The sequence below is a fragment of the Uranotaenia lowii genome, chromosome 2 (genome assembly GCF_029784155.1).
Source record: "Uranotaenia lowii strain MFRU-FL chromosome 2, ASM2978415v1, whole genome shotgun sequence".
In the NCBI taxonomy this organism is placed as follows: Eukaryota; Metazoa; Arthropoda; class Insecta; order Diptera; family Culicidae; genus Uranotaenia; species Uranotaenia lowii.
In genome coordinates, this window is record NC_073692.1 from 60,874,599 (window position 1) to 60,894,376 (window position 19,778).

Here is a 19,778-nt window from a genome sequence, read left to right on the forward strand (position 1 = left end):
TATTATTATATATATTATAATTTTCGGTTGATTATTAATCTATTATTTTACTAAGGAATGCTGATTAAAATTATCAGCTACAAGCATCCGTAAACGTGCACAAATATTTGCGCTGCCATCAGGTTTTTACTTCTCGTTATATTATTTTGGTCCAAATGCGTTAAGGTGTGAGCGACCAGAACGTAAACAAAAAATATCGGAATAGCACATCGTTCCATGCATGCGTCTGATGACAGAAAAAACATGTTAGGTTTCTCAAGATCACCAGAACGAACCTCCTCAACCAACACACACTTGGACAGGGCCAGACGCCCAACAACAACTTCCTCAAGAACGTCGCGACGAGAGAAGCGAAAAAAAAGCAGATAGCGACGCTCATATACTCGTCCGCCTGCTGCCTGCCTGACTCTATGGAGGAGTTTCACTTGATCGATACGCGTCCTATGAAGGTGGAATGACGTCACTCTTTCGCATTTATGCCGTCGTTTTCATTCATACAGATTCCGGTGTCATTCAGAGAAGCGTATGACAAATTGGAACGTTTTTCGTTGGAAATTGTTTTAAAAATAAGAAGACGCTCTTACCCGACATCATTCTGCTAGCTCGATCTGGAGATTTTCTTCAAATACTGGCACAAAAATCCGTTGCTGAGAAGTGACAAGAGAAATGATCCGTACGTTCTTCACCGCCACCCAAATTTTCACAGCCAAATTACCGGGAACGCCCCAAGATTCCAACTGAGTCGAAGACTTTTCGTTTCGTTTCACACCTCCAGTGACCTTGAGCACGGAACAAAACTCCCAAAACCCTACGTTTTCACAAGAAAAACTGCACCTTTTGCACCATTTGTCAAACAAACGACCCCAAACTCAAACCTTAAACCGACGACGACGACAAACTAGAAACGGCCGACCGAAAGAAATTCTCGAGCCTTCTCGTGTCAGATCAGAAGTAAACACAACAATCACACCGTGGCTGGACGCGAGTAACTTGACTAATGCGCGAATGCGCGCGCCATACGCTTAAGCAAGCGGCTAGCTGCCCTGAGAGTGGAGTTCTCCGGCGTTTGTATAGTATGAAGTAGGTACAGCAACAACATCAACAACGTCGTATGGAGGAGCAGATTTTTGCATACCAAAACTGTGGTCGACCGTCGGCGGCTGGTGGTCGTCTTAACCCTCGGTTGGAGCGGGTATTTAATTCAATAAAAATATTTATAGGTGAGTGCTAAAAAATACTATCATATACAAACTTCCACACTTTTCGTGGTGTTAAAATGATTTAAAAACATTTTTATTCATTCAGTCATGTGCCCACTTTGGTTCTCAACTACTCTCTCCAGGCGAAATTTGAATCAGGAGCATACCTTCGCAATATGAGCCTCTGACATTTAAGCCCACGCCTCAGAGATGGAAGCCTTCTGAGAATCGAAACTTGGGTGAGAGGATCAATAGGCCTTCGCTTCAACATAAATACGCTCATATCTAATAGTCGAAGGGGGTCAAAGATCTTTCGAAATAGTGAGAATCGAACTCACCGCAACATCTCATCTCGGCTTGCCAGCATGGCCGTAGGAACGGGGGGGGTTTTGGGGGTTAAACCCCCCCCATGAGGGTCCAAAAAAGGAAGCGAGGTATTCTACTGTACACTCAAAATTTCAAATTCATAATCAATTTATGATAATAAATAGAGCAAAGATATTCATGAGTAACTATCTGAACTAAAACCTAATACAAAAACCTCAAAAACCCATTTCAAGTTCAAAATACTGCTACAGTTTTTAAGATTTTTCTCACTTGTTCATAGAATAAGGTTGTCAGATTTTTCTTTCGGCAAAATCCGGGTATTTCATTTCAAAATTGTCGATCAAATCCAGGCAAAATCGGGCAATTTTGATCAAAACCTCGGAATTGCTGATCAAAAATCTAGAAAAAGAAACTTAAAATCCTTTAATGAAAATTTTTTAAAACTTGCTGCAAAAATTTTGGACGCATAAATAAAAAAAATTACAACACAAGTTTTATTTGAGAATCAGAATGAGAACAAACATGGGAAAATCCGGGCTTTTCCAATGAAATCTGTGCAAACGGGTCGGACCAGACTTTTCCCAAATTTTATATTAAACCTCCCGGCCAATCCGATTAAAACCGGGCAATGTGGCAACCTTATCATAGAAATTTAGGTATGAATATTATATTTTAAATTAAATTCATTTTGGAGGTTCTGGTTCAATATTCTTATATTTCTACATATTTTCGTATTTCTGATTTTGTATCAAGTTTAGGATTCTTGATTTTCAGTACGAATAATCATAAGAAATTAGGAATGGATAGCTGCCTTGAAATCCTTGTTCGAATTCGGTTGGCATTTCATATCAAATTTGAATCTTGGGGCTTATTCTGGGACTCGAGTGACGTGACTTACGAAATTTCATATGGTTTTGCAGGCTTAAATAGCCTCTCTAGCCTCGAAATTTTCGTTCGGATGAACTGTTTTTGGTCTTTAGAGCTCACCAATACACAAATTTCTTTTCTGAAGCATTTTCTGGAGTCAGGACGAAGACGTGAAATTTCGTGAGTCGCAGAAGAAGCCCTCATGTTTTTCGAAAATCAAAGAATATTCAATATTCAATATTCATTCTAAAACAAAATTTAAACATTTAAAGCTTCTAAGTGGCGATCCAAAATTGAAAACTAGATTGTGATCCACCATTCGAAATTCACATTTTAAATTGGATTCACAAAACATATTAAAAATAAATAATTGAAATAATGAATTAAGATTTCACCAGCACCATAGAATTTAAATGAATGATTCATGAAAATAAAATCTGGAATTGAGATTCGGCAATCGTATTTTTTGTACATTTCGGAAATCGTAAAGAAATCCGAAGACAGATTCAAAGTTCAATTTTTGAATACAGGTTTGGAATTCATATTTTAATGAGATCTAAAGTGTAAAAACAAAACTTTTGGAGGGTGAAAACAGAAGGTTAATCCCTCATTAAATAAAACGTACAAAAAAAAAAAAAAGATTTGGCTTGCGAATGAGTTTTTCAATCAACATAAAATAGTGCAGAAATTCAAGAGAATATAAACTTAAAAATTTGCTTTTCAATTCAATTTCCAAATTTCAAAATTTTTAATCAGAATAAGTTTGTACACACAATTCAGCTGAATAACACAAATATAAAGAAGAATTTGAGTTAAATTTCTAAGTTTTGATTCATGCAAAATATCCCAAATTAAATTTAAAAAAAAATTATCTACAAGATTTTTAGTATGAAACTGATTCTTTATGAAAAATATTTCATGTTTAAGAAACATGTACCTGATCTTCACCTCAAAAAATCTGCACATTTTTTTTTTTATTTTTCGGTGTATTGTTTACGATTATTAATATTGCAGCTTTTTCAAAGCCAAATTTAAAACTAAAATCATAAATTTAGTTCAAGTTTACATCAAGCAAATATGATTCAAAATTTATTTATCTTTTACTGTTTTTTTTTTGGAAATTATTTATTTTCATCAAAGGATAGAATCTTGGAATTCGCAAAAGAGTTTAGAAAATTGGTCTTGTTTGATTTGAATATAGAATAAGTTTTTTTTTGAAGAAATTGAAGGCTACTCTAAAAAGAACTTATCTTATGCTCAAACCAAATAACATTGATCTACCAGACTTTTAAACAAATTCAAAAATTTTAATCGTCGATGAAAGCAAATTTCATATATTGTTTCTAGAGGTTTCATTAAAAAAAATTAGCTCACCCTTTAGGCTAAGGACCACTTTTCTAAAGTTACTTTTTAAGGTTTTATTAATGATACACCATCCTTGTGGCATTCTTATCTTCTATTAAGTTACAATTTCATACCGAAAATATCAATGAGTACCTACTTAAAAATGAATAATCATATAGTTACAAACATAATTTGTTTTTAATTTTTTTTATTCGTGAGTTGTTAGACAGAAAATCATAGAAAAAAACTTAGTCACCAAAACCCCCCCCATGAGTCGGTTCTTCCTACGGCCCTGCTTGCCAGTATGATCCAGTGCACCAGCTGAGTCAGTTAGCAAACGAAAATTGGTTTTCCGGTGGTCGGCTGGTGTGCCTTTTTCATCCTCCTTTGAGAGGCTTGCCGATAGTATCGTCAAGTCACACAAAATGAAGATTACACGACGCGTTTTCTGGACTGATTGCTGCTGGCTACGTTCTGATCATCGACGATACAGCAAATTCGTTGCATTTAGGATCAGCAAATTTCTTGATACCCCAATAGTAGGAGAATGAAGATAGCTTCCAACTAAGCAGAATGTAGCATATGAAAGAACGAAGTGGCAAAGATTGCCGGAATTTCAGCCGAGCAGTCGTTGGTTCCGAGGACCAGACTTCGTACGAAAACACGAAGATTTGTGGCCTGCGCGATGGACGACGATGGAAGAGATCCACTAAGGAACCAAACCACTGATCATCTCTTTCGAACGATTTTCGAAATGGCAACGACTTTTCGGTCTGTCGGATACTTACACCGTTACTTCATCAACTTCAGGCACAACGTTAGTAGAACCAGAGAGGCGCTCTGATACAGGAGAAGTTAAAGTTAGCTGAGAACACTATCTAGCAGCAAGCTCACCCGGACGAACCTACATTGCCAAAATCCAGTACTCTTCACAAACAAAATCCAGTCATCGACGAACACGGTGTTCTATGAGAGGGTAAATGACCACGAAGGTTAAAATCCCCTTTAAACAATTTAAAATTAAATAGAATAGAATAGAATAGAATAGAATAGAATAGAATAGAATAAGTGTTCTACGAATGCAAGGCCGTATCGGCGCTTACGGATGGGTGGATGAGGCCACGAAAACCCCAGTTACACTCCTAAGGCAACACCACGTAACCAACCTGTTGATCGATGACTATTTACCACGCTAAGTATCATCATCAGAATCATCAAACCACATTGAATGAGATTCGACTTAAGTACAATATTCCACGCCTCCGCTCCGCTTGATCGTGTTAGAAGTAACTGTCAAAGGTATCAAATCGGGCAAGCTAGTCCAAAGCCTCCAGCTATGGGTAATCTTCCACCAGCCCGACTGGCAGCCTATCAGCGACCCTTATCATACACCGGAGTAGATTATTTTGGACCGATGAGTGTTCTAGCGGGAAGGCGTACCGAAAAACGAAGTGGGTTTTTTTTCGCCTGCATAACCACCAGAGGTATACATATCGAGATCGCACATTCCCTGTCTACGGATTCTTGCATTTTAGCTCTGCGCAATTTCATCGCGAGAAGAGGTTCGCCTTTGGAGATCATCAGTGACCGGGGAACCAACTTCATCGGAGCATCGAGGAAGCTACGTGAAGCACTGACCAAGATCGACGAAGAACGTCGATACTAAGTGATACTAAGTGGACGTTCAATCCTCCGACTGCCCCACATTTCGGTGGCCGCTGGGAGCGTATAATTCAATCCGTGAAAAAGACTATAAACAATTTCGACCCCCCGCGTTTGCCTTCTGACGAAATTCTACGATCTATGCAGGTATAAATTGAAATAATATTGAACTCTAGACATAGACTCTGTCGATAGACAACGACAATGCCCCCTTAACACCTAATCATTTCTTTTTGGGTTCTTCGAATGGTAGTAAGTTCCCGATCATATTCGACGACAGACCGACTATTTTGAAGCGATCTTGGACTATGGCACAACAATACGTTGACATCTTTTGGAAGAAGTGGGTGAACGAATATCTGCCAACGTTGTCGCGCAGACTCGTGAAGCCCATCCAGGAAGAGGGGACTTGGTGATCGTCATCGACAGCAACTTACCTCGAAATTGCTGACCAAGAGGACGCGGTTCAGGAGCAGGATGCTCAGGTTACTCGAGTTACTGTACAGACAGCCAAGTGGTTTCTAGGGAGACCTGCTACCGAGGTTGCCGTATTGGACGACGGAGCAACCGGAGGTAAGCCACAGGGATAACTATGCCGTACCGAGAGGGAGTGTCACAACCTGCCGAATGAAGCACCTTCCATGGCATATACCTCGTTTCTTGACGTAAGACTTAGGTTTGAAACTTATAGCAATCGGTCACATTTTTAAATCACAAATCTGTGAGGAAGAATCAGTGCAAGTCGGAAAACGAATAGCGTGTAGGTGAAGTTAAAATTCAAAACTGATTTTCATGAACTTTTATTTATTTGTAAACTTGTTTAAAATGTAGAAAGCGTAGCTCACGTGTTTAGGGACGTTATTGGAGTGCGGTAATAGCAAGAAGATAGAGACACTAGAAATATGTTACTTGTATAAATAACTACCTGAAAACCTATAAAACCATCAAAAACAATTTGTAAAATAAACTAAGACTTGTTAAGGCTTTTTTAAGCTTTTTTTTTTAAGCAATTCATTAACCCGCCGCGCCGTCAAAACGATAAAATAGTTTTTTATAAAGGCTGTTTGTAAGTTTTGTTACTTGCGTTTCACGGGTAACAAAGAAAAGTTGTTTCCGAATTTTTAACACTACTTTATTCGTTCGAGTTTCGGCGAGTTTTAAAAACATACGATAGAAACATAGCCTTGTTGAGAAGAAATAAAATTCAATGTTTCAATCTTACGTTTAGTAACTTCTCCTATTCGCTTCCTGCTGTCTCGATTCGCATCTGCCGCTAGCCACCTTTAACATTAATTATGCTGAATTAAATAACTTGTTTTTTAACATTTCTCAATGACATTCTCACCTCTACTCATCAGGTTAAACAACTTAATTAGGTGTCTTCTTAACAAGCGCGTATCCGCAATATTGCTCTAAATTAAGAGGTTCCAAATTACTCGAAGCGCACATATTAGAACACTAATAATACTCCTACCTTTGCTCAAGCGACCTCACTTCACTTCGCACTATTGCTTTAAGTTCGCACTTTTAGCCTAAGCTCGTACTTTTACGATGAATCTTCACAAAACTAGATTCTTCTGCTCATGCCAACTTCACACCTAACACAAATTTATTGTTGTTTTGTTATTCGTCCTACGACTTTCCCGCCGAATAAACCGCTTTCTTTTCTCTCGCTCTTTTTCCCTGTTCAAAACTATCATCAACTTGAGTGCGTTCAGTGCTGCCCGTTCAGTAGCTCCGTTCAGTAACACTGTTAAATAAATTCTCTTTCTGTTTGTCACTCGCGCAAAACCAGCAATTAGAAAGTTTGTCAATGCCGATCCGGCATAGAATGTTATACCGATAATTCAACCTCCAAAGAAGTTCATTATTTGAGTATAGTCTTATTTGTGGGTGTAATAAGTGAAAATTTGTGACTGTTTTACATTCTGATTTAATTTATTTTTATCAATGAATGGTTCGTTTTGTTAAGCTCGGCTTTTACATGCGACACGTCGAATAAAAGGGTTTGACTTGAAGGTAACGAAAATTAGTGTTAGGAGTTCTCTATTATTTACAAGCTACTGGTGGTCGTAACGGTAGAAATCAGTTTAACTCCTATTATAATTTACGAGCCGTCTAGAGGAAGGGTTTGATTCAAAGGTGAAGAAAATTAGTGCCATGGTTTGCTAGCACAAGCTACCAGTGTTAGTATCGGTAAAGATAAGGCAAGATCTAACCTCTTAACACTAATTTTCATCACCTAACTACAAGTAAAACCCTTTCACTAGATGGGATCGTTTATTTTTTTAAGTTTTTCATGGTATTACGTCTCACGACATAACGTGATGAACATAAATGGACATCCCACATTCGCCAGATCACACTCCACTTAGTCGTTGCGCCCCTGCTCTTCTCGTTTCTACCGGGTTCGCAGCAACCACTTAACAAACCACATAATAGTTCTCTCAAAGCATATAAATCATATATTTAAAACTACCCCCTCTTTTTGAACAATACTGTCCCCTTCTCCATAAATGATTTAAAAAGTTCAATAGAACACAAATTTTGAATGCATATTAGAGTGCCCCATATGACACGACTTTTAAAAAAGTTATGCGCTGCATGTTAAAATTGATCCAAGGCCTAGTACAAGATCTCATGCCAAATTTGGGTCAGATCGGACACGGGAAGGGATCCCTCAACGAGCCTCAAGTTTGTATTGGATTCAGAGACATTTTTTTCGGGAGGAACATGAAATCATGTTTATCATCAATAACTTTGTTACCTTCGGCCGATTTCTTTTGAATACGATTTTTCTTGAAGCTTAAACTATGAAAAATATCTCATCAGAGAACTGCATTTTGATACGAGCTAAGATAAAAGGTTATTAAGCTTCGAAAATGGGCTTTCATTTTTGAGGATGATATTCATCACTATTTATGAGACACTGCTTCGAATATTTTGACACAGCATTAACTGTGATGAATAGCACTGAAAGTTAGCGTAGTTTTGAGGCTTAATAACTTTTATGTCATAACTCGAATCGAACTGCAGTCTCCAGATGAAATAATTGTCATAGTTTAGGCTTTAAGAAAAATCAATTCAATCAAAATTCAAAAGAAATCGGCCGAAGGTAACCAAAGTTATTGATGAAAAACTTGATGATTTTCATGTTCCTCCTGAACAAAATGTCTAAAAATATCATACAAACTTCAGGCTCGTTGAACGTTTCCTTCCTACTATACTAGGAAGATTTACCTAGGTAGTGTTTTTAAACCCAGAAAACAGAACTGTTTCCTATTTTTCGTAGAAACGAGATCGACAGTCAGAATTAAAAATTTAAAAGTATTATACAAACAAGATAATTTAAAAATTAAGAGAACGGATTGTACTCCAAAAGTTTACTCCGAGAGGTGGTGGTGGGTAAACTTTTTTTTTTTATTTTCACTGGACTTACAGGAAGTTTCTTTCGAGGTTTTTCGTCTTAATCATAATCTGGACATTATTTGTCACAGATCGCTCGGGCTCAATAACGGAAATGTGACACATTCTTTCTTCAGATTGATGCTTTTCTCATAACAAAAGATCCAATTTCCAAATCAATCAAAGGCAAATATAATAAAAGTGAAAATAGAGCAGCCTGACGTCCAGCAAAAATATGGACCATTTTTTGTATAGCGCTTATGATCTCGAAAAAAAATTCGATCTTGAGTCAGGTGCTCAGAGGGTTAATATTGAATTGCGATCCGATCACTACCGAATATTTTCAAAGAAAAAAAAAAAGAAAAATGTAATCACACAAGGATTTGAGATGTGTGTGCAGGCAGCCAGTTGAGATTCCAAAACCGACCCGACCGACCTGACGATTCACCTTAACGTACCCAGATGAGACCAGCTTCAAGACACACGAGAAGCACGGCAACGGTCATCTGTAGGCAGGCAGTAGTCGACGTCCACGTTTTGAGCAGTTTTATGGTTTTTTCTACGGTTTTTACTTCCATTTGTATGGGGGTGGAGGTATTCTTAGGTGAGTATCACCATCCATCATCGTCGCTCCAAGTTCGGAATATGGAAATTGAGGTCGATCGGAAGTGATAAGTCTGTTCCGCCGCACCATCTCAACCCGGATGGATTTTGTCTACATGTGAGGATATGGTTTTTTGGACATAAGAGACTCTGGAGAAAATCAAGAAATAAGAAATTGAGGTAATCCACCAGTCAAGGTTTATTCTCAGGTGTAACAAATTTAGTTATTTTCATTTTTTCCATTTAAAACTGTCGGTACAAATAAGAGTAACCATTTCTTTTCCGATCAAACCTATCAAAATCCTTAAAGTTTTGAATTTTTTCAACATATTTCAGCTTGTAAAATGACTATTTATAGATGAGCCATTCTTACAGGTTGGAACAACAGTATCTTTCAATTAGACATTGAATCCTACGTTAAAAATTCCGAATACACCGTCTGCCACCCACGTGGAATCTAAAAAAGTTGTGTTGTTTATTGCCCGATAGAAGTCCACTCTCTCAGCAGTGCTAGTTCCTCCTTACATGGAACTGGCCCAGGCACTGACGGGTGTCGATTCATAAAACTGAACTCATGAATGAAACCAATGACGACGTGGTGGGACCGAATGAATCGTGTAGGTAAACAAACCGCACACTCGTGTCAATGCTTAAGTCGACTGACGAAGCACTGCTTAAAGCAGTCGACCGCCACTTAAAACGGTTCGAAACAGAAGCTTTCCTCGAGTTGTAGGTGTTCGATAGCGCTATCTGTTGGCGAGCATTTAGAAAAGCACCTGAACAACCTAAAGTTTAAAATAAAAAAAAAAACATTTTATCAGCAGCATTTTTATTGAATTGATAGAAATGCTATACACTCTTGTTCATTGTGGAATTTTGATTATTATTCCAACCATTAAAATAAATTTTCCTTCGAGCCGGATTTGAACCAGCGACCTATGGATTTCTATTTGTAATAATTGCCATCTACAGTCCACCGCTCTACCAACTGAGCTATCGAAGGTACATATGAGGTGTAAGCTGAGTGATAACTGTTCAAACTGCAGTCGATATTTGACCTAGCAAGATGCACCTTTGATTGAATTCTTCATTTAAACGATAGTAGGTTGAACAAAAAAGAGAAAAAAAGAACATCAGCAAAAAAAAACAAAATTCATTGATAATAAGAGGAATTAATTTTGATTGAATTCGTAAATTTACAAAGCAGCCTATCGGTCAGAAACCGAAAAACATCTGGAATTCAAGTAAACATTTTCACACGGTCTCCAGTTCAACAAGCGGATGATGATTTTACAAAAAAGAAATGTACATTATTTTTTAGTGCAAGGACTTGCAATATAAAATGTATGGATAGTAAAATGTGCTATTGAACAACAATAACATAAGTCAAGCATACGAAAAAAATAGCAAAACCGAAAAATGTATCAAATTAACAAACTTTACGTGAAAAACCCGGAAAAAATAAAAAAAGAAAAACAAATGTGATAAAAATGATACAACTGAAAAAATATATGATTTACTTCATGATACTAAAAACAAAAATTACGCAATCCAAAAAAAAAATATTACAATTAAACTAAAACCAAATTGGCAGAATTAATAGATCCTGAAAAAACCGAAAAATGCAAAAAGGCAATGACAAAAGTTAACCTAAATCAAAAAAACAACAAACAAAAATGAAAAAAACGACAAAAACAACAGAAATTTCAAAACATGACAAAAAAACTAAAAAACGACAAAAGTGATCACAAGAAATAACAAAACTGACATAAATGAATAAAATAACAAGAAAAATTACAAAAATGAAAAATAACAAAAATTACCAAAATAAACAAAAATGACAAAAATGAGAACAAAAACTGACAAAAATGACAAAAAGGCAAAAAAGACAAAAATATTTTTTTTTCATTTTTGTCGCTTTTGGCATTTCTGCCACTCTTGTCATTTTTGTCGTTTTTATATTTTTTGATAAAATGACAAAAAAAAACAGAAATAAACAATTTTTGTTTCTTTTCTCATTTATGTCATTTTAGTCATTTATGTCATTTTAGTCATTTTAGTTATTTTAGTCTTTTTAGTCATTTTAGTCATTTTTGTCATTTTTGTCATTTTTGTCATTTTTGTCATTATTGTTAATTATGTCAGTTTCATCATTTTTGTCCAAATAAACGAAAAAAAACATAAAAAGCAAAAGATAGTACTTATGAAATAAGAGAATATATAAATTTTAAATAAAAAAATTGATAAAACAACAAACATGAAAAATTTTTTAAAAAAACTAAAACAATAAACAAGACAAACATGAAAAATGAAAAAAATATATAATATGAAAATGAAATTAAAAAATAAAATAAACCGATAAGAAGATAGTAATTATCAAAAAATGACTGAAAATTTCAGAAAAAGAACCAAAAAACAAAGATGAACATTATGAAAAAATGACCAAAAAAAAAAACAATAATTTCAGAATACAAAAACTGACAAAAATGATATATATAACCACACAAAAAAAAATAACAAACATTTAAAAATAACAAAAATTAAAAAAAACAAAAACAAACTAAAAAAATTCAAAAATCTTACAACAACAACAAAAATTACAAAAACTAAAAAAATGACAAAAACTACAAAATTTAAAAAAAGACTAAAAAACAAAACTTTAAAATAGACAAAATGACACAAAATAGAAAAATTGAAAAATTAACATACATTACCAAAATAACAAAAATGACGTAATGACAAAAAATGACCAAAATTTAAAAAAATGACAAAACTGACAAAAAATACAAAAAAGAAAAAATGATAAAAATGACAAAAAGGACAATAATGACAAAAATGAAAAAAAAAAAACGACAAATATGACAAAGTTGACATAAATGCATAAAATGACAGAAATGCCAAAAATGACAAAAATGGCAAAAATGGCAAAAATGACAAAAATGACAAAAATGCCAAAAATAACGAAAATGACAAATATGACAAAAAATAATTAAAATGACAAAAATGACAAAAATGACAAAAACGACCAAAATGACAGAAATAACAAAAATGACAAAAATCACCAAAAAAAACTTAACAATTTTTGTCATTTTTGTCATTTTTGTGATATTTGTCATTTCAAATTATAAAATTTTTGTCATTTTTGTAATTTTTTGTCCTTTATGTCATTGTTGTCATTTTTGTTATTTTTGTCATTTTTGTAATTTTTTTGATTTTGTCATTTTTGTCATTTTTGCCATTTTTGTCATTTTTGTCATTTTTGTCATTTTTGTCACTTTTGTGATTTTTATCATTTTTGTCAAAAATAACAAAACAATACAAAAAAAATTAAAAATTATGAAAATGACAAAAATGGCAAAATTTACAAAAATGAACAAAATCACGAAAATAGAGAAAAAAAGACAAACATGAACAAAATTGAAAATATTGACTTAAATGACAGTAAAGAAAAAATGAAATAAAATAAAAAGAAATTACAAAAATGACAACCATGACCAAAATTAACATAAATGAAATTAAATTTAAAAATATTATGTCAAAATGTAAAAATTCTCAAAATGCCAAAATTACAAAAATGACATAAATAAAAAAAAATAAAAAAAATTGACAAAAATGACCAAAAAAAGACAAAAATGACAAAAATAACAAAACTAGCAAAAATAACAAAAATAGCAAAAATAACAAATATGACAAAAATGAAAAGAATTACAAAAATTACCGAAATAAAAAATAATATGACAAAACAATCTGTCATTGTTGTCACATTTGCCATTTTTTCGTTTTGTTTATTTTTGATAATATGACAAAAATAATAAAAATAAAATTTTGTCATTGCTGTCATTTTGCCAATTCTGTCATTTTCGTATTTTTTTTTTTTATTTTTGTGATTTTTGTTATTTTGTCATGTTTTGTCATTTTAATAATTCTTGATAATTTTTGATTTAATGATAAAAGTTACACAAATAAAAGTTTGTCATTATTCCCATATTTGTCATTTTAGCCATTTTTGTAATTTTTGTCATTTTTATCATCTTTGTCAAAAATAACAAAACAATACAAAAAAAATTAAAAATTATGAAAATGACAAAAATGGCAAAATTTACAAAAATAAACAAAATCACGAAAATAGAGAAAAAAAGACAAACATGAACAAAATTGAAAAAAATGACTTAAATGACAGTAAATTTGTCATTGTTGTCCTTTTTATCATTATCTTTAATAACTTAATAACTTTTCTTTTCCATTTTAGCTATTTTTATGATATTTTTTGTCAGTTTTGTCATTCCTGTTTTGTATTTTATTTATTTTTGTCGTATTCCTAATTTTTTTATTTTTCTCATATTTTTCTGTTGTGATGGTTAGTTTTATCAGTTTTGTATTTTTTGCTATTTTTGTAATTTTTGTCATTTCCAATCATGTGTAAGTGATATCGTTTTTAAGTATAAACTTTCGTAGCTTCTGGTTTTTGTTCATAAATCAGGTCCTTCTTCATTGGGTTATGGTTTTTTTTCGCTCTCCTAGTAAAATCGGTTTCAAGCTACTCTACTATTTTGAGATGAACACATTAAATCAAAATGTATGATTTCATAGGTTATGTTTTTATTTGTATTTTTGAAAATTGGGTTAAAAATGATCAGGATCAACTTACATCCTGGTGCAATTCCGCGTTCCCTCAGGGCACATCGATAAGGCTGCCGGGCTCCAGGATCCCACTTTCCGTAACATGTCCTATCCATAACTGGCGACTGGATTGTGCCCAAATGTTGTCAGGAAGTAGATACAGTAGATTTTCACTTCAACACCTTTAACAGGTCCTAATTTTGCGGATCGAACAATTCCACTTAACACAAAATATTGACAAATCACCAAGCGTTTCCACCAAAAAACGCATTTGAACTTCTGATTTGTTTTTTCCACATTTCATTGGATTTTTATTTCTTCAATCAAAACCACCGACCATAACAAGTTGACACATATCCCGCACAAAAGCTATTCGAGGGGAAATCAAACCATACTCACTAAGTCACCTTTTCGCTGGCCACACCATAAATTATGCGGTTGGGGCAGTTAAAGGTGCACCACCATCATTTGCGGAGAGATGGTTCACGGGTGTGTTTGTGTGTGCGTGTTTATTTTAATGAATTAACTTGGGCCCCACAATCAATCTAAAAATACGCGCGGAAAAATTGTCATTCCCCGTCGGGTCGGGACATAACAAACCAGCCAGCCAGCCAAAGACCGGGGCGCTGCTGGGTCATCAAGGAAATAAAAACAACCACAGACGCGGTCCGAAATTTGATGAAGTCTTCCTTCGGTTGTTGGTCTTTGGTTTGCTGTCCGGAGTTTTTTTTTGCTTTTTCTGATTTTTTTCTGTTGAATTTTCATCCTCGATCTCGGACAACGGATTTCGGTTTTGATTGTAACATCACCAGACGATCTCAGAAGTTTTGTTCAACATCATGGTGCGCATTTTCATCGGTTGGATTTTTCCGCGGATCATTATGCTTCGTCTGCTACAAGTTTTATGATCATCCGACATACAACAGTTTGAATCCTTTTCCCATTTGATAGAATGAAAAAAATCGTAATATTACTTATAAAGCACTCCAAGATTAATAGTCAATTGTATAGTTCCCATTGCTATCGTACTAAAACGGGTACGTGAGTAGTGATTGTATTGATTTTTTTTTCTAATGAGTTAAACAAATATTTCGCCAGGAAAAACTATTTCCTCTAACTGAAGCATCTCGACTAACGATTTTTTACTGGTAGAGATAGTGCCAACTCGATTCGCTATCGGAAGCATCCTCACAGAGTTCGATAAAAAAAATTCGGATACTCCAATTTTACTTTAATCAATTTTTACCTTAGCGTAGCTTGGAAGGGCTCTTACTTTAAAATCATTAATTAAGTTTTACTTTAAAAAATTATTTGGAAAATACTAGAATTCAGATTATAGATAGTGATTACATTCGTGATTCCCATACCTATTTCCCTTCGGTTTTTATACAATCAGTAAATAGCGAAAAAAAGATGGAAATTGTGGCTCCAGAGACTGAGTCGAAATCAGATAAATGAATCTGGGGCTTATTCTGCGATTCGAGTGACGTAACTAGCTAAATTTCACTTCTTTTTTTCTAACTACTGAAACTTCGTTAGAAAATAAATTCGAATATCGATGAGCTCCGTTGATCAATAGCAAGTGAGTCAATCTATAAAAAATATATAATAATTACATTTTGTTTTACAAAGTGCTTTAATTTAAGCTTTCAATGCCAAATGCCAATCGATTAACAGAATAGAGTTATTATAAGACCGTATATCACCTAGCCTTTGGAGTCAGCTGAGATATTGTTTTACTAGACGCCAAGAAGAACAATTCTAAGAAAGTAATCCATATTTCCACAAAATACTTATAAAATACGATTTGCTACAGTGGGAAAAATCAAACGATTTCAAAACTTTGCTGATTACACTATGATGAATGTTATTTGTTTTGTTTCTATCAGCTCTTGTTGTTTAGATTCAAAGGTACACTATTCGAAAATTTGTAAAAAATGATGTCGTCACTTTTTTAGCCAAACTGTAGAATAGAACCAAAATATTAAGATTAAAAATTTTTAAATAATGATCAAATTCCAGAGGTTTTTTTATTTTCGTTCGCAAGATGAAGCGTTTGTTATTTTTTAAAAGCATAAGTCAAAGCGCTCTGTAGTTTTCAACGAAATTTCTGAATCAATTTCTTTGATATCGATTAAAACACAAAAATGTCTTTCAGTAATGCCAAATTCTTCCAAAATCAGTTAAACGAACATAACCATGAAATGCACCATAAATACTGTGCACGATGCTTTTTGTTTGAAAATTTGTGATTTTGAAATTTAGTTTTGGAACATATGAAATCTTGTATTCCTTTTTTCATATTTTTTTGCCATATTTTTGTCGTTTGTGCCATTTAAAGCCATACGGGTGTACTTCTGTATTTTTGGCATTCTTAAATGATTTGTGTCTAATTTTTATTAAATTTTTTCAGGGATTTGTTTTTGTCATTTTTGCACTCTATTTGTGACATTTCTGTAAAAAAAATTTCATGTTTTTGGTCAAACCAATTTTATTTTTGTTTTGTATCATTTTTGTGCCAATTTTGTGTTATCAATTTGAAATTTTTGTACATTTTCTGTGTTAATTTATTATAGACAACACGAATGGTTTTAAATCAATACAAAATGAGAAAAGACGAGAGAATAATAGGTATCTGTAAAACGTTAAGTAAAGGCACGATAAAATTAGAAACAGTGTTAAACTAAGGAGCAGTTACCAAAAAAAATTTACAGTAAAATTGTACAATAATGATCCAAGTAGGTATGTAAAAAAGCAAAGATAAGCTGAGCAAAACTACGAATTTCAATTTTTTTTTCTCTTCGCTTTTAACTATTTTATCTATGTGCATGACAAAGAAATGAACAAAAATTATTAATTAAACTCGAAAACTGGTTTTGAAAATTTAAAATGCGTTTTCGGGAACCAAAAATTACTTTTTGACCACCAGCCTCCAGTCTTCTTTGTCATAAAGGTCAACATACATTATTTATAGTATCGGGTGAAGCGGGACAATTTTCGGACCATTTTCGTAATATGTCAGTCAAATTCAGTTCTTTCTGCACGATTTACTTTAGATGGTGTTGTTGAGAACCTTAACAAAACTAGAACAACAAAGTTAAAAAACAGAAAGTATTTGTACTTTCAATATTCAAACAGTTGGTAAATCGGAATAGTAAATTATAATATCTTATGGAGTTGATCCATGTTATTTTTATTGGTGACCCGGTGTGCTTTGCTACACCTTCTAAAAGCAAAAGAAATCTGTTTAAATGATTTAATTTGTGATTTTTTTTGGTAGGCATAGTTTTGAATTAATTTCAATATAAATCAGAGGCAACAATTTTGAAATGAGAATATCAGCTGTAGTTTCAATTCAAATCAAAGATTACTTCATTTTATTTAGTAACAATATATCTGTAAATTAGTTTTTCATTATGAGAATTTTTTACAGTGTTTTATAAGTTCCATGAGTTTTTAAATAAAATCAAAATGTAATTCTGGAAACATACCTCGTACCCGAATAGCTTCCCATGTAAAATTTGATTCCATTCGCTTGATTTATTCTATGTTCTCACAGGACGGCGGGTGATGTTTCAAATAATAATATAACCATTTCTCGTGCCATAATCCTTTTCCGTGTGAAACTGAGATCTATTTTTTTTTTTTATAAAAAAATGTATGGGAGCCTCCCTCCCATAATCACATAACCATTTTTCGTATCACATGCTCTCCTATGCCTCATTGGGTTCCAAATGCTCGATAAGTTCTCAAGTTATGCAAAAACTTGTAAATGAGCCTCCTTCCCTAGTCCATCTCCCCACTGGAAGAGGGAGGATACCAAAGATTCAGGGAAACATTTGTCATACTCTTATACCCTCCCATGCCAAATTTGGTTCCATTTGTTCGAATAGTTCCCCAGTTATGCAAAAAACTTGTTTCGTACTTTAATATAGGCTTGCCGGATACCTTCAGAAAAAAACGGGACATTTCGCAAAAAAAAACGGAGCACAGTTGAGAAAAAGGGGACATTTAGGAAACTATTAAAGAAAGCTTAATTGTATAGCCAAACGTATACGTGTACCATCAGCCAGAGTATTCATAGAAAGTACATAAAGAATTTTTCACAAGGATATATTTTGCTAGGTTTTCCTTACATGGCTTCTATTTACACGATTTTTTTTGCAATTAGCACGATTAGTTTCCACGGTTCTCGCGAATCAACACGTTATTTGAAAGAAAAAAAAAACAAGTCCTACATGTGAACGGCGAATTTGGGTTCAATAACGGCGAATTCAATAACAAATATAAGGTAAACCGGGGTAAATGGGGAAGCGGGGTAAGTGGGGACGGTGGCTATAAAAACAATATTGTAAACTAGTTTTTCAAACTTTTAATGCAAACTGTTAAATTTACTTGTAATCTATATATATATAAAAATGAATGTTTGTCTGTCTGTCTGTTCCCTATAGACTCGGAAACTACTGAACCGATCATCGTCAAAATTGGCATCTGAGGGTTTTTGGGGCCGGAGATGGTTTCTATAATAGTTAAAACTCCATTCGACTTAAGGGAGGGGGGGCTTCCATACAAAATTTGTAGTTTTTCGAAACAAATTAAAGTCATGACATCCATTTTCTCGAGATTTTTTTTCTTTGGGCGGTTTGTTTTTCGTCTCCATGGTCGAGGCGTCGCGAGCCAACGTCGCGAGAGGATAGTAACCATGGCATAGCATACTGATCAGTGGGAATATTTTGGCGCGTATTTCTCAACCAATTATATTTTCAATGCAAGGGATGACGATATGAAGCCTTGATGTGATTTTTTTCTACTTGATTCCTAGCTCATTTGTACAGCACATGGTTATGAATGACGCCTAGATGTGATCCAGATTGACATTTTGCCGATCGAATACAACATATACATTATTTTTGCCAAAATCTGAAATTGAAAATTCATATTCATTTATAGAGATTTTCTTTTCTTTGAGGGGTTTGTTTTTCGTCTCTATGGTCAAGCAAACGTCGCGGTCGTCGCAAGTGGATAATAACCAAAGCATACTGCTCATTGATCGCTGGAAAAAATTAACAATTAGGCGCCTCTTTCTCAACCAAGTACCAATATTTCTTATGCACGTGGGGGCGCAACCTAGATGTGTTTTTTCTTACACAGCACGTGGAAATAAATGACGCCTAGATGTGACACGGATTGGTATTTTATCAATCGAATCAAAAGCAATTGAATGATTTGCAAAAATACTTCCATATTTAATTCGTGTTAATGTAGGTAGCATTTGTTGTCTAAAAAATATAAATTTAGTTCTGATGCTATTGAAATAATGGTATGACACTTTGCGGACAACTGGGAAAAAAAAACAGAAAGTAAAGAATTTACATACAATTTTTTAACCCATTTCGCCTACAAGGTTATTTTTGAATCATGTTGATATAAGAAATATGAGTAGGATGTTTTCTACAGAGGTAGATCGGAAACATTATGTTGAACATGTAAAAATATAATTAACTGAAGTTTTATCAAGCGCCATTTAAATTTAAAGAAGATAAAAAAATCAGATCCAACACATGAACTGATCCAGAGCCTTTTCTTTAAATTAGATAAGATAGGACTGTCGTGCGCATAAGTGAAAAGTATCAGTGAAATAAACTAATTTTTAATGACCAAAAGTGAAGGAAATCATTTTCCGAAAAAATTTTCATTCAAGGAACACTAGAGCATGTTCAAACGTTTAACTGTTTTCTGTTACAAAAAAAT

General features: G+C 33.9%; 1 protein-coding gene and 1 non-coding gene across 7 annotated transcripts in view; both read right to left on the bottom strand.

Moving 5' to 3' along the window:
- The window catches only part of LOC129746968 (paxillin-like), a 254,444-nt gene that overhangs the window by 162,760 nt on the left and 71,906 nt on the right, over positions 1-19,778 (bottom strand). For 3 of the 6 annotated variants that reach the window (XM_055740943.1, XM_055740942.1, XM_055740941.1), the window contains exon 2: positions 14,056-14,396. The exons of 1 other annotated variant lie outside the window; for it this stretch is intronic. In XM_055740943.1, coding sequence (XP_055596918.1) covers positions 14,056-14,143 — 88 coding nt within the window. In that variant the 5' untranslated portion in view covers positions 14,144-14,396. Of the gene's footprint in view, positions 1-584; positions 947-14,055; positions 14,397-19,778 lie in introns of those variants that run through there. 2 more of the 6 variants (XM_055740947.1, XM_055740948.1) reach the window with 2 other exon arrangements.
- Positions 10,316-10,410, bottom strand: Trnay-gua (transfer RNA tyrosine (anticodon GUA)). Its single transcript has 2 exons — positions 10,374-10,410; positions 10,316-10,351 (listed from the first exon to the last, which is right to left on the bottom strand). It is a non-coding gene; the product is annotated as a tRNA-Tyr (tRNA).